The following is a 16,349-nucleotide window of genomic DNA, read 5'->3' as shown; positions in this document are numbered from 1 at the left end:
CAGAGATCAGAGTGCACCAGAAGTGTCAAACAGAGAACTTGTGCTCACATTTGGGGGGGGTATTGCTTTGTTTGTTATTAGGTCATGTATTTTGTGTTTTTATACTGTATTCCTGTGATCCTCTGATGGAGGGCAGCATATACATTTAAAAAAGAAAATTAGACCCTCTAGGCCTCCCAATTTGGCACCCTATCACACTACTGTTCTGCTAACAAAAGAGTGCCTACTGCATTATGCCACAGTAGCAGCCTCTGACAAGTAGGATAGCTGGATTTGGGGGTATACAAATGCTTACATTTGTGGCTTCTAGGATATAGCACGGTATGTGTGTGCATCAGACTTTTTGGTGATCTGTTAACTCTAATAAATATTTAAGAACAGAAAGCTTGGCAGACCCACAGGAACCATTTCTATGCCCACCTTCCCCCGCAACTTTACTGTCTAATTAAGGTAGATGAGCTGCTGTCAAAATTGGTATTTTACAAGTGAACAGTGATGGGGAAAACGGGGCTGGGTGGCGAAATCTGATCCTCCAGCCCACTTGAGTTTTACACTTCTGTTGTACAGCCTCTAGTCTGGTACTAGAAACAAACCATGGGAACACATTATTATACCCGGTGAAAGTAGGAGCGGCTGTTCTGGACATTTTTTTAACGTTTAGAGAAAAATAATGTGGTTTGCACATTAATAGATAGATAAGCAGTGCGATTTCACTCGCCTTTTCATCAAGCATGTCTGGATGTTCCGTGAGCCAGACACACAGACACTGAAATGCCGCTACGATCATGGAGTGCAGATCTCTGGAGTGGAGAGGAGCTGGACGACTGCACTGGTACACAATATAACAGCACACAGAGCTAATTGCTCTCTTCCTGTCAGAAGAATCAACACCAACCTTCACCTGAAGCAAGCAGCAAAGGCAGATGTTCAGCTGGAAACCTCTCAAATTAGGCTTGCAGTTGATAACAACAAAACTAAGAAACAATGTAAATCAATACTCTCTGAAGCCGTAAAAGCACAACTGAAAAGCTAAATGATGATATAGAAAGAAGAGACACAAAGGAGTGCTGGAATTTGGTGCCTTTCTAGCTAGCTGGATTGACAAAAACCCTGCTGTCTTTTAGCCATTTATTTTATTTCAGTAAACATACTCTTCACCTTGAATTATTTATCCAGGGCAATTTCTTTTCCAAGAGGAAAAACGAAAATCACACACTGTGTGGGAGGAGTTGGCTCCTCAGCGCAGAACAAATTATTTTTGCCAGCTCTGCCAGATGTTCTTTTCACTAAAGAGGTGGCAAAACTCTCTACAATTATCATCAGGTAAGAACTTGTGGCTGGGAGAGACAGAAAACCTGAGCCCAAATCCCATAGCCCAACAGACTGCCTGAAGCTCACCTTTGCCAAACCAGAAAGAAGCTCTAGTGCAGCTAATGAGATGCTCATTTCCTGCCGCCACTGTGCATTGAGTCTTTGTGTTACCAGATGAATGCTGCGAATCAGGAGTCCGGCAGCTGTATCTGTATGAAGAGCTAGGATATAAACCCCAATACCACACACCACAGGGAGGGAAAACAACTAAGCATTAGTAACAGTCAGCAAAGCAGTCCATCGGGCAGAAGCTCAAGCAGCTACAGTACACACAGAAAACACATCCATTTGGGAAGCAAAACATTCACAATCCACACAGATTAAGTAACTTCTTTGGACTATGAATGTTAACTAAAGAAGCTATTTACTGATTTAGGCATGTGGGTTTTGTTTGGTTTTGTTTTGAGAAATTAATAAAGAAATTTTTGGGAACACAAATGCTTTCCATATCTCAGACTGATGTCTCCAAAACATTGTTTATCCTATGTTAATCCAGCAGGTTTTGCCAGCTGCAGATGCACTTTAAGGCCACTGCTATTTGGTAAGAGAGACACTTAAACATGTCAGAGTGAACTTCATTGAAAACAAAGTATCTGATGCTGTAAAATACTGCTGGGAAATGTCACTTTATAAATGTTGATAAATCAGAAACCAATTTGTTACAGTTTCAAACAGCATTTCAATTAATTACGGCCAGAAATTTGTGACATGAAAATTTAGAAAGGGAAATTCATTATCTTTATCTTTGTCCATTCAATATGTGGTGCTACAGCATGTGAATTCTGCCCTCAGGATAGAACAATAAAATTCTAGAGAACTGATCTTCCTAAACTGCATAGTTAGAATTAAGTGTTTCAAAAAAATTATTGGAAGGATAAGCTTAGGCTCAAAAATACAAAATAAAAAGATAGGATCACAATGGAACTGAATTCCAAAATGAATGTTGCTGTTGTTGTTTGGTTGTATTAATTGATCTGAAGAGAAAAGGGGCTATACAAATAATATTCATTAACTATATATCCACAGACCTGGTTCTGATGCAAAGCCAAGCAATTCTGAGAGAGGGATCTCTACAGCAGAAATGAGTGAGCTTTATCCTGTCTATCTGCTCCAAATCGGTTCTCTGAAATGGCTTTGCTAAGCCCTGCCCTCCTCAACAGATAAATTATGGGCAATGAAAGGACTAGGCAAGAACCCTGCTGTTTCTCTACTCTGAAGTTTCCCTTGCCTAAAGCTTCACTGCTTTTTAAAAACACTGCTGGGATTCATTTCCATTTAACATGTCGTTAACTCGTGATGTGAAAATCATGTATTATTTGATTCTCCCCCTCCTTTTCCCTATTGCATTATGCATTATATATTTTTCTTTGCTGTGAGTCGCTTGGAGACCTTTGGGTGAAAAACCACGTAGTAGTAGTAGTAGTAGTAGTAGTAGTAGTAGTAGTAAACAACAACAACAATTTAGCTGAATGTCCAAAACTGGGTCAATTGATCATGACTATCTCCATATTTCTAAGCCAAATAATCAGTTTCAAGCAGCCTGTATGGGTTTTAGTTAATGGACTGGTGATGTCACTTCATTAAAGCATCCGGTTCAAAATCAAGCTGGGTTCAAAAACAGCTTACATGTTGCATTGCTTCAAGAAAGGTACAAGGTGGGAAACTCTCTGAAGAGCCTACCTGGACCTTCAACTGCTTGTGTTTCAATAACCTACCTGGTACTTTATCTGGGTGCTAGGTTTTCTGCCTGTTAAGCACAGGCAGTGGCATGAGTGAGCCATTTAAATATTTAAGTAGATGAGACAGGTTGCTGCTCTTAAGAAAGGTGGTATCCCTAAGGCGAGGTTTCTGCCAAGTAAAAACGGTGAGGAATCTTCCGTGTAGAGGAAGGAGAACTGCCTGTTTGCCAATTTCCTCCGTTTAAACTTTGAATGTAGGCTCCTATTGTGTTTTCTGGGAAGTTGATTGTCTGAGGTCTCCTGCCTTCACCCACCTAGGTTGCTTCAAACCCTCACTTGACTGAGCTCTCTGGTTTATCAAATTCAGACATGTATAAATCCAGACAGCTGGGTAGTCACTATGAACCCCAGGCACATAAAACAGCAGCATCTCACAGCAAACTGGGTTAAGTATGTGAAACAGAAGCATTTCTTGTCAAAACAGACATTTCAGGTTAAACTCAACTGCTGAAGAAAGACGTATAAAACTGCTGCAGATGAAACAAATACTGTATTGCTCTCCCGCTTTCTGTAGCAAATTTTTAATTTTTAATTGCAGGACACTGCTTTTTAACACATTTGTAGCAGGCACAAAACTGGAGCGCTAGAACATGGCATACAACAATTAGCCGACACTCCGTAATTGGCCCTCGATAGAAGGAAACATAAAAAGTGCATGAAACTGAAGCAACAATGAAGAACTGGGACACCACATGATATATTCAGTTTTATCTTCCCTGAAGTTGCAATGGGGTCAGAGTGCTCCGACACAGGAGCAGCTGAGCAGAAGAGGTCACGGATAATGGCATCATCTCAGAGAAACCAAACTACATCCTGTGTTATCAGGCAGTATCTTGAAGGCTTTTAGTCTAATGAGAAAGCAGTGGTGGCAGTCCCTGGGATTGAGGTGAAGGAACAGAAAAGCTGCAGCAAGAGAACTGGTGGGTTGACTAAATAAGAGTTGGAATGCTCCCAGCACTCCCACTGCTACCCAGAATCCTTCCTCACTAACCCATCATCATGATTTTGCTAGTTCATAATAATAAAGCATCTATTACACTCTTTCCCTTGCTTTTTATATTATTAAGGACTACAAGCTGTCTAAATTATTTCAAATGGAAATCTCCTTAGCATTAAAAAAATAATTATCATCATTTTAAAAATGGGAACTGCATACCAGGGCATGAATGCAAATGTTTAAGAAGTTCAATTCCTTACCATAATCCCTTAACAGAGCCTGCGCTGGTCTCTCACTGTCGGGAGTAGTGGGCTCTGTGCTTCCTCCACTTGCCGTGCTAATGCCGCTGTTAGTGCGACTGTGGCTCTTCAAGACAGTATTCTCGCCGCCATTCTGTCAAGTTAGAAAACAGGCTGTTGAAGGACTGAAAATTACCCTTCTACAACTGAGTCAGGCATCCTTCGTGCTCTAGCTATGTGATAACCTGATGTAACCCAACAAGGAATCTGGCACCCTTTTCCAAAACAAGGAAAACAACCCATCTTACCGTCTCCATCTGGCAGCCGATGGCTTCTAGGAGTGCAGAATCTTGCACGATGTTCAGCATTGCACCTGTAGAGTTAAAAGTGAAAGAATTTTATATTTAAAGTATGTACAATTTTTTTTAAAAAACACCCCTTATACCAATATATCCAAAGGCAATGATAAACATGTGAACACTCTTCTTTGAATTTTGTGAGAATAACCTCAAATTTTGGTAAAATCCTGTTTCATCTTGCAAATTGGCATTTTAGTAGTACTGGCCAGATGGACACTCACCTCATCTTTTTTTGTGAAAATCCATCAAGTAACACCCATCCCCACCCTGCAACAGGAGGGCTATGATCCCTATTTTTGGAAATAGTAAATAACAACTTGGAAAGAATTTCGAAGTTTGACGAATCCCACTCCAATGAGAAGCTCAGTGGAAATTGCTAGGAAAATAGAAGGTCTCAGGTCCCCCACCTTCAAATTATATTTTGCTGTTTCTACGCTACTACTGTTTCACATTTTAGCATCTTAGCATTTTTATAAGTGGGTTAAAAATAATATAGGTATACCTAACACTTGGGATTGTATGCAAAGCAGTAGTAAGTCACGGTCCATCAGCAGAAGGATTTCTCCATGGGTAGTGGAACCCCCCACCCCACCCCAACCTTAGCTAAAACTGTTCTACAGTTTCCCCCAATCCTACAGGCTGCAGGCAAGAGAGGAAGGGGGAAGGTCCCATTGCACAAGTGGAAATCCATCCGCTAACAGGATGCATTAACTGGATACTGATCTAGGATAGCTAACAATCATGATCCAAATTTTATGTCTTAATACAAGTCTAAGGGTAGAATAAAATGTAGCACTAAGGAGATCGTCTCATCAGTTCCATTCTCCCAACTTCCTAGAATGGATTTGGGAGAGGCTTAGGGAAGGGAGGGCTGCAGGGGAGGAGAGGAGGAGACCTTGTGCTGGGTTTCCACTGATGGAACCAAGTAGTTGAATCTGGCCCTAAACAAACTTGCTTTCAACTAAATTTCTATAAAACTTCCTTTCCACTTACTTAAATTCCACCTTAGCTGATGAAGAGAAACTTTTAGATGAAATCCAGTGTTAGAATAAACCCGCTAAGTATGACTTATTGCAGTCATCACCCCTTCAATTCCTCTGAGGTCTCACTACCTTTAAAGATGAAGGCCAGAGTGTTCTGCAAAAACTCCACTAAAATTCTTATTCAGACTGCATTAAAAATAAGTCACTGCAGTGAAAGCCCAGAGGGAATGTTCTGAAAAGATCAGACATTTATGTGCTACTACAAATTTAGAGCATAAGGAAAGAAAAAAAAATCTAATGATACAAAGGGGTCCTAAAACAGAAATGTTGCAGAATGGGATGCACCAGTTTAGTATTCCGGTCATCCACCCATGCCCTCTAAGATACTCCATTCCACCCCCACATTTTACTTCTGCTTGCTCTGAGCATGTTCAGTCTTCATTGGGCTGTTTTGGAGTTCCTCCTTTGTGGTTTTTTTAGGGGTGAACAGCTCTGAAATAAGCCTGTTGATACCTCCCTTTTGTGTATGGATGGTGCCTTCCTGCCTATATAAGGATGGCACCTGGAGAATGCAAATTATAATGCAGAATGTTACAGCAGAAGTTGCAAACCTATCTATATGCTTTGAATTTAACCCAGTGATATAATTTATATGAACATTATAAGCCAAAAGCAAAAGGCAGCTTTGAAGATTTCCCCAGAAATACAGAACTAGATAAAACAAAAGAGACAGAGAATGGCATACATTAACACAGGAACGTAATCAACGAGAGCTAAAACTGTAGAGAGTGCTCAGAAAAATATGGTGTTCAGTTTTAAAGGCAAAACAGGTGTGGCTTGTAAAACAAGGCTGAACTAGAATGCTATTGGTTCTAGAACTTGTCCCCGGCCACCATACCAATACCATACCATAAGCCAAATTATTCCTTCAGTTCAGTAATATGATGTTTGCAAAGCCATTGTCCAAAAGTGCCGGAGTTCTGCCCCCGCTGCAGAACATGCGATATCTTCAAACACATGCCTTTTTATTTTTTCTTCTTTTTCACATAGCAATGGTCCTTACAATGACAGGAGTCATTGCTAAAATACTTGCTTAATTATTGTAGGGCTAGAACATTTACATGAGGAGCACCCCCTTGGAGGTTAAGGGCAAAATCCTTGAATATTCTTCTGATCCCAGGAATAACATGATCCAGAAGAGCCAATCGTGTAGGACTGTTCGGTACCAACTCCAATACTTGTGGCACTCTCTTGGTCTCAGGGAGTGAAGCCACATCCAAACCATTCCCCACTCTGCTTCCTGGCCACTTGTTACTGTATCTGCCTCTTAATCAGTTCCATGGCTTGCCCCACTATGATGCATTCTGCTGTTTCCTTCAACCATGGAAGCTTTGGTCGGCTGCGGTTTTTCTCTCTGCACTCATAAATTCTGCCTCCTGCCACTGGAATGTGACACCACTCAGGTAAGGCTACTGTAAACTATAAACTACCAAGGGCATGCACATTTTCAAATGCACATCCCACAGATCAAGTAGAAACACCAACCTAGTATCATCTGTGTGTTGTTGGGATCAGTTTCTGTCTGCAGTGCTCCTATTAGTATATTCACAAGCCTCAGTTTCAAGGAAAGGAAAGTTACTGGTTTATCATAGGATGAGCTCTCATCGTTGCTGAATTTTCCTTCCAGGACAACCTGAAAAATAATAAATGGTTTTTATAATCTGTAGTCATATGCATGAATTGGCACTAGCAGTACTACCATGTATTCTTAATGACCCTTTACAAATTTAACAAATATCTACTTTAGTGCCATCTAATTTTTCTAATATATGCCCCACCCAAAAAAGAAACAAAGTGAAAAGCTTGACACAGGAAGAATGCTAAATGGAGCCCTTAAACAGGCTGCAAAATTGGACTTGATTCAACTCTAGCAAAATGAAACCAGCAAATCAATGAAGTATAACACAATTTTCTCACTCAACAAACCTGATTTATGCCCAACAAACATAGATTTTAGCCTGAGTCCTATTGTAGTGTCACTGCCAGTCATATCTGCTCTCTACTAGAAATGACTGTAACAGTGTAATATACACTTTTTCAAATCCTGAAATGTTCCTTTGTAAGCATATGTTCACTGCTGCAAGAACTCTTATGTTAAGACCACAAATAATTACCCATTCTGTGAAATTCTTTCTTTTTTTCCTATACAACAGCAGTGAAGTTTTAAAAAATCAACATCATTGCAGAAGTAATTCATCCTAACTGTTAATTTGAAAGCATACATTAAGCCCAAGTTAAAACTATATAAATTGTCACTGAAAAACTAATTCATTACCTCTGATTTTATGGTTCCAAAATGATGGGGAAGTGGCAACAAGGAGAGTAAGATATTGATAGAGGCTCTTCTTAATTCTGTAGGATTCACGTATGTTTTAAATTTTGAGAGTTCCCTAAAGACAAAAAACAGTTTTTAAACAAAATCGGCACCAACACATTTGATTTCAAAGCAAAAACCACCATATTTTAAAGGACAGCAGCTGCTGCACAAATTTCACCTATATGTCATAAACAGTCAGTGTGTGCATCAGGGTTTTCTGATGTCCTGGTAGCGCTGGCTTTGCATAAGAGCCCAGTGTGTTCACTTTATTGTAAGAATTCGTAAGCAGAAAGCAACATAGGGGATTGCAGTACTTATGCCTAAAGCTAAAAAGCAAGATCCCCAACTTGGAATTAAAACAGTTAACATTCCCTCAGAATCTGAATATGTTTCAAAGCTTTGCACTGTTACATGGGCAAGATGCATGTGGTCTGTTGAAGCACTTGTATGGCTTAAAGCTAATCTGATTCCCAAGGCTACCTATTTCTTGAAAATAGGAACGCTCACAGCATGGTCAATGAAGCAGAAAGTGGGAACACATAAAAGCAAACTGAAATTAAGCAATTTCTTAAGGCCACCTAGACAGGCTCTCTCACACTCTCTCACTTACTAAGACAAAACAGAAAAACGAAATTATATATATATATAATTACCTGTCAGGTAATATAGTTTCCATGGCTGAAATAAAGTATGGAACTAAGACATCAATCCCTTTCAGGTCACAGCAGAATAATGCAGGAGAGTTTAGAATAACGCTAGCCAGAACCGGATGGCAAACGGAATCCGCTATCTGCAAACCCTGAATTAAAAGCATGTAAAATCTGGCAGAGAAAGACAGGCTTAATGAGTTGTAAGAAAGAAAACATTTGTAATCCAATGCTATTGGGACTGGGTCAGAAGCACAGAAGCATTTTCAGGTGGATATAACAATATCTGTCACCTTGTCTGTGTAAGCAAAGACACATAGGCTGATCAGCACAATAAATGTCCTTCAGACATTTTGATTACTTATTCTGTACCAAAATGTCATTCAGTTCTCAGGGGAGTCTCTCTAACATTTTGGAGTAGTGTAAATAATCTTCAGACATCAAAGAAATTTCCTTAATTGAAAAGGCCCAAACACTGAGCTTTCCTCACAGGGGAGTTGCTCCAGCCCTCTGATTATTTTGGTTGCACCTTTTACAGTTCTACAATATTCTTTCCAAGACACAGTTACCCAAACATAGTATTCCATGTGATACAGAACAGGGGGAAATACACAATATGATGCCACAACATTTTGCTCAAAATTACATGGAAAATAGGAAGAAAGCTCAATATGAAGTTGTGTCTTACTACTGTCACCCATAACATAGCTCTACCCAACATTTTAATGTTTCAGATAAAGGATGCATTGCTTGCTTTTAGTTGAACATTCTCTCCAAGTGACATAAAAAAAATGAACATGGGCTTCTGTATTTAAATGCATATAAATATAAAGGCAATTATCATGTTGAGCCACATTGTACCCACTCTCTTCCACTGTCCAATACAGCTGTTGAAACATAATGATCAAGGTGTTTCTATTTGCTCTATTTCTCTTACATTAAGTTCTACCCTAGGTAGAAAAAAGCACATTGTGGGTGAAATACTGTATTTTCATCACCGGGGGGAAAAATGGAACCGTGAAGTAACCTCTCCTATTCATCCCCTTTGACTGATTACTCTGTATCTTAAATGGCAAGGACAGTAACTTATCCTACAAACATACGATTGACCAGATTTGTTTTATTTATTCACTCTAAACCGAGGAGACTCATTAATTTCAATGGGTCTCCTACTTAGGATTCATACAACCCTGAACATTTGGGCACAAAGGAGCTTTCAAAAGTTGTAGAACCCGTTCTTATCTAACACAGATACTCAGCAGCAGATTCGAGCCCTACTCAGGCTAACTGCTCATGTGTTCAATCAATGAGCAAGGAGGGCCATGCCAACTAGCTCTGCCCACATCACCATACATCCCTGCTAGCCTTGTCCTCTGGCACCTGCAAGTACAATGCAAACTTCTGCAAGGAGAGAGCCTTTGGCAAGCACTCTCGCCCTGCAGATGTACTTCCGGTATGCACAAATGCTGGCAGCCAGGCTAGCTCAAGTGTGTGATGGCAAGGGCGGAGCTAACTGGCAGATGTTATGCGCGGACAGACTGCGGGAACAGTTCCCCTGAACAGGGCTTCTGAGAAGATAATTAAGATTAAATAATTACCGGGATAAGTAGGCTGGCAGTATATCCTCCCCAGTCTTTTTGCTACAAAATATCCTACAAAGTGTTCCACATGCCTCTGCTCTGCCCGATTCATAGTTGTCTGAAAACTCGCCTGCATCAAACATGGGATTGGATGTCATAGCGTCTGCAGACATTTGTGATCCTTTCCGGCGAAACTCCACACTAGCTTGTGTTGCTATAGCTAAAACAAAACGAGAAGCACAGAGTTTCATTATATTGGTCAACATACTCAATAGGCTCATGGGATCTGGGACACAAAGATCAAGTAAAATGTAGTCATCATAAAAGCCACTAGTTCATTGCATTTGAGTTGCTGCCTCTGTTTATAAAGCATTTAGGGATCATTTGACTACTTTGGTAAGAAGTGAGAAATTATATCCCTTTAATCTCCACGCACAAGTGTAATCATCTCTTCCCACAGTATTCTATGCTGCACAATCCATGCTGCCAAGCACAGAAGCCTCGACTCCATTCACATTCCCAGCAACATGCATTAAACAAGGAGGTCCCTCAATAGAGCCCCTAATAATTTTTTCAGGTCTAGGCCACTCATTTTCCTAGCCTGCTCCATAAATTCTTTGCCGTTCGAAAAGCTAGTTCTACGCTTTCAATAGCACAAATCGATCTTAATGCCTAGTGATCTCCCTTCAACTTTTGACACCGTCATGAATCTACTCTAGGTACCATCTGTGCTACAGAAACTAAGACTGCAATTTCGTGAGTTTAAGACATAGGCCAAATTATAACGAAAACCGTGTTTCGGAAAATAAAATAATGGGTGGTTGACTTCAGAACTTTCCCCTCTCACGCTGCTTAAAACAAAAACAAAAAAAACCCTAAAAGGGACGATCACCAATGAGCAGGGTGTGCTATTCAGGAAGAAGGGTTAGGATCCACAGCCCTACAGAAAATGCCGGTGCCCTCCACATTCATATAAAGATGCCCCCTTTTGGTCTACAGATCTTCACGCTCTATCAGAGACTGCTCCATAGCCCTACCACCTTCTGGATTCCGTTTTGTGAGAAGCATGAGGGGTGATGGTGGAAAGGTGGGACCTCAGAAGCTAAGAGCAAAGATAGAAGCTCCTGCACATATGTAGAAGCTGTGCCTGAATCTCTTTGGGTTAAAGACAAGACACAATCAATTTATTTTAAAATCCACCCGGAAGCTCTGACTATCTTTTCCTCAACAAAAGTCTAGTTTCATACATTTATAATCCTATATTGTCAGTGATGCCCTATACAAAAAAATTCTCATTGTCAGCCAGATAGGAGGAAGTGGTCAAGAAGAATGTCATTTCCATAGTGGTTTGCCCGATTTCTGAAAGCTGCTTTGAAATTTCTAGAGAAGGTGAATTATAAAATTGGATCGACATGCACAAGTCTAATTCCACCAATCCTAAAGCAACTAAGTAAGAACAAGCATACGCTATTAAGGGAACTCCGGGCACAAGTCATTTGCAGTCTGATCCTAAGCATGTTTACTCAAAAGGAAGTCTCGCTGAATTCAAATCAGACTTGCTCGCAAGTAAGTGTGCATAGGATTGCAGCCTAGATCAGCTAGTCTTACAAACAGAAGCTCTGCTCATGATTTTGTTGGATGTTACAAATTTTACAGATTGACAATTTAGAAGCATGCCAAGGTCAGATGTATTGTTTTTTAAAAAATTCTTCACTGATTTTTTTAAAATAAAAAATATTTTAGAAAGCTAAGCCCAAATCTTTATGCGTCTTCCCATGAGCCATTTTTGTCCTGAATAAACTATCCAGCAAATTATTATAATTAAGGGGGGGGGAACTACATGCAAAATGCATACAAATCAAAATACTAGTTCTGTATAAAAATAAGCTTTAAGAAAAGAACACGGTTAGTGCAAAGTCCTTAAATTCATGACATGATCACAGACTAGAGTACAGAAAATGATGGGACTGATTCAGGCAGATTAATTTGCTTTTGCCAACAATCTTCCCCATTTAAAAAGCCACACACAGTTATTTGTCTTTCCCATGTAAAGAGCAAAAGCTACAAGGGATGATGATGATAAAAATTAAAAAAAAATGGGATTATGGAAAAAAAGAAAAAAATGACTGCAATTAAAGAGAAGCTACTAGTTCCTACTTACAAGATTTATAAGAAAGAAGAATTTGGATAAAAGATGCTGCAAGATAATAGAAATAAAATGGAAACAAATCAAAGGACAGCAGTAGTTATAAAATACTTTAAAGATGGTGAAACTGTAACAACAAGTTAAGCAGCTTTTTAGGTTTTTGAAAAACTGATTCAAAGCTTATGATCTAGTAGGCTTGTTAAACACACAGGAAATTAGCATTAGGGTCTAAAATTATGATTTCATGCAGAACAATGAACAAAAGTTAGAAAAAATATACTGCTGTAAGGGTTAGGTATCTATATTAATGTACATTCAATATTTGTAGTAGAAATATTGCCCCTTCACAATTCAGGCAGTATTTTGCTTTATTTCATATACCACCAGCTGAAAATCTGCACTAGAAGGAAATCATTGGGGGTGGAGGAGAAAAAAATACAAGTAACCAGCTCACCACTGTCTGATTGTCCCACATATTACTTATCTGAAATTTCCATACAGGAAGACCTTCAAGATGGCCCAACCATTTCCTTTTAGTCAAAAGAAGTACAGGGTAGAATGGAACTCAGGCTTATCCTCACTTTGTGGAAAAGGGAAAGCTAGAAGATTGCAAATAATCTTAGAAACTCGTTGTTTCAGCCTGCTAGTTTCTTAGTATAAGAACAGCCAAGTGTCTTGCTTGGCTTTGTAAATGGCATTGGAAGATTTTTCCCATTGTAGTGTCACCAATCATGAAAAGGGATTCATGTGGGAGTGGGGAGGTGTTGAGTTGAATTCAATGTTAGCCCTGTTCAGAAATTAATAGACATAGCTAATTTAGGTCCATTAATTTCAATGGCTCTACTATGAGTAAAACTTAGCCTGCTACAACCCATTGCTTGTTTTCAATGAATCCCAAATAACTATTTGTACAAAGCAGTTCCCACATGGATGGTAAACCTGTGGCCGTCCAGATATTGTTGGATTCTAACTCCTATCAGCCCCCAGCCGGCATGTCTATCAGGCACGGACGATGGGAATTACATTCCAACATCTGGGTCACAGCTTTTTACCCCCAAACCCCACCCCATCCCACCTGGCTTCAAATATTGTGTGAATGGCCACCTAGTTTCTCTGCATTCTATCAAAGGGTTCCCTGCAACCCTTAAGAATAGGAGAACAATTCAGATAGAAAGCGAGGGCTCTTCCTCTGTTTCTTCAAGGGTTCTGCAATCTGTAGCTGCTGTCAACAGGTACCTTCCATATTCTACTGTGGAGGTGTTTTGAATTGGCCGTCTACACCTCCTACAGCAAAAGACCAATGCTTCTTTTAAGCAACTGCTTGCTTTGCACTGGCCACAACTGCTTGTCTATTCAGATGCAAGGGTTACAAAAAGACATCAACATCAGGGAATTTTTTTCATCAATGCATGATTCATTTTCTAGTCTACTGCTGAAGGGTCAAATGACAAAGAATCCTTGAAGCAAATAAAATAAAATATAAAATAAAATAAAATAGTGGCTACACTGAAGGGGGAAAGCTTATTCCAAACAGTACGTGATTATGCAAATGGGTAGACAGGTAACACTGCAAAGTGATGAAACACTCAACCTAAGTTTTCCACTACAATTCTGCAGGGGGGAAAGACACACAGCTCTCACTAGATCAAAATATTGGAACAAAGTAATGTTTCAGTTATAAAGGGAGATGGCATGGACAAAGTCCAAAAGTGGCTGTGACCAAAGTGTAGGAGTGGCTGTGGACAATTTATTATTATTATTATTATTATTATTATTATTATTATTATTATTATTATTATTAACAAATTTAAAGTGGTCTTGGGAAGTTCCTCCCCCAAAATTGGCATTACAGAATCACAGCAGGGGACCGTGGAATTAGTCTGTTAATTTTTTTATTAAAAGCTTTTTTAATGGACAAATTTAGGGGGGCCTTGGAAGGTCACAAGTCTCCCTTTGGGCATCACAGCAGTATATACGCCTATGTTGTTTTGTTTTAAAGGAAGCCAGAAGCTTGGGAAGCCTCAGAGGCAGTGGGTGAGCATTCTCATTGTTTTGTTAGTTACAGATCTCATTATTTGGGACAGGAAAGGGAGGAATGCTGAGGCCTCCCCATGTAAGAGGTGTGCTTGTTTCATATACACAATCTAAATTTCTGTGCTTTTCTGATGGCTTTAATGGCAGTTTGGGGTGAGAAGCCAGAGTTGGAAGAGGTGATTGAAGCCATCTGTTGTCAACGAAATTGTGGCTCCCTGCAAGGATGAATGAGAGGTGATTCTTGTGCACTTTAAGAGAGTATGACCAAGCTGTTAGGTATGATGTGCACTCTATAGAAAAAAAATTATGCACTTTATTTATTAGCACTGCCGTGTACTAACTACTGGAAATGTTCATCATTATGGTTTATATGTTTTAACTTCCTGGTATCAAGTTACTTGCTTTAATGATTTATAATTTATTCTATAATGAATTTAAAATATTATAATATCCATATTATCAAGCTGAATCATTTGGGCTGTCATACTTTTTTTTTTTTTTTTGAAGTGAATTTGCATTAGGAGTATTACTGAATGATGTATTGATTTGGAGGTTTTTTTGCTGCCATATTGTGAGCGGCCCTGGGCACATTTATATGGAAAAATGGCATACGAATTGAAACAAACAAATAATAAAGCATGGGGTCTACCACTGGACCAGAGCCCCTTATCTAAGAACTAAGGAGATACAGGACTACAAAGTGGAGATAACACACAAGTGAAAATTATGAATCACGGACACGTGCTCCACAATACCCCATGGGCATGTTATATCAATAAATCTAGGACAGAGAAAGATGTGTGGCAATTTATCAAGAGTTTCTTATGCACCACATATTTCTTTGGAGAGTGAAAAACAAGATGGTACTGCTACTGCCTCGACAACATCAAAATAGAACTGTAGTTACTGAATCAGATTTAGATGAAGTAATGAAAAATGGCCAATACATTGAAAAGACAACATGGCTCTCAATACTCTAGTAAACATGCCTCCCTAAAGCCAGATTTCTCAATATAATCTGAGCACTAGGAAAGCAAACTAAAGTGATATTGGCTAATGCAATGCTGACATTTGCACTCAATAATTGTTTTATATTTTCATCATAGGATCAAACACTTGCAAAAGTGTTTTGTAACACTTTTAAATAAGCCTCAAGACCTCAAAAGAGAGAGAATAATAGATCAACGTGTGAAATTTTAGAGATGTAATTTTTCTTTCAACCCAATGGTTAGTAGTTCACAGTTGTATATGATTTCTATTAAATCTATATGGTTAAGCGGACAACTCTAGAGGACGTAATATGTGGTTTTGCTTTGATTTCCTAAAGGCAACTGAGCTGCCCTTGTGCAAGCTCTGTGGAATACTGGAATTCATTCTCCACAAAAGCTCCTTGGGTCTACACATGCCATTCACCAGGACAGACATATATTTTCTACACACGTGGGAACAGACAGGCTGTAAGATGTTAATGAAAGTTATGTAAACTAGCTAGACTTGAAACCCCACCTTTACCACTAGTCCTTGCTATTATGAATTGTCTTATTCAGATAGCACATTTCATGGCAGAGCAACAAGGAATTCAACTTTGGCATAATATGATCGTGACGACAAGTCCTGCAAAGAACCCCAACACAACACATTTGCTGCAATGAACTCATTTATCTCAGTTGGAGATCACCTCTGTCATGTGTCTAGGGATAGCTCCGAAAACAGAAATTAGGAAAACAATGAGAAAACAAAAAACAAAATTGGTGCAGTAGTTAGGGAGATTTGAAAGCTACAACTTACAGAACCCTTGAAGTTTAAGTATTTGACCAACCACTGGAATGCACATGCTTCACTGTGGGGCCATTTATGAAAACTAAACTAATTATCTCTCAAAAGTAAAGTTAAACAAAGACCAAATAATGCAGGCAGGTCCTGTTATGATGGCTTGC

General features: G+C 39.4%; 1 protein-coding gene across 4 annotated transcripts in view; it reads right to left on the bottom strand.

Annotated features, from left to right (window-relative positions):
* The window catches only part of RALGAPB (Ral GTPase activating protein non-catalytic subunit beta), a 57,856-nt gene that overhangs the window by 17,295 nt on the left and 24,212 nt on the right, over positions 1-16,349 (bottom strand). Inside the window, exons 10-18 of one of the 4 annotated variants that reach the window (XM_083617675.1) lie at positions 12,394-12,429; positions 10,251-10,452; positions 8,659-8,826; positions 7,964-8,078; positions 7,174-7,321; positions 4,595-4,659; positions 4,308-4,440; positions 1,399-1,520; positions 719-901 (exon numbers count right to left, since the gene is read on the bottom strand). In XM_083617675.1, the coding sequence (XP_083473801.1) occupies positions 719-901; positions 1,399-1,520; positions 4,308-4,440; positions 4,595-4,659; positions 7,174-7,321; positions 7,964-8,078; positions 8,659-8,826; positions 10,251-10,452; positions 12,394-12,429 (1,172 nt within the window). Of the gene's footprint in view, positions 1-718; positions 902-1,398; positions 1,533-4,307; positions 4,441-4,594; positions 4,660-7,173; positions 7,322-7,963; positions 8,079-8,658; positions 8,827-10,250; positions 10,453-12,393; positions 12,430-16,349 lie in introns of all 4 variants that reach the window. The other 3 variants (XM_083617674.1, XM_083617677.1, XM_083617676.1) reach the window with 3 other exon arrangements.

This window comes from Podarcis filfolensis (assembly GCF_964270895.1).
Source record: "Podarcis filfolensis genome assembly, chromosome: 6".
NCBI classification, from domain to species: Eukaryota; Metazoa; Chordata; class Lepidosauria; order Squamata; family Lacertidae; genus Podarcis; species Podarcis filfolensis.
The sequence above is the reverse complement of the archived record's forward strand: the minus strand, read 5'-3'. Positions and strand labels throughout refer to the sequence as shown.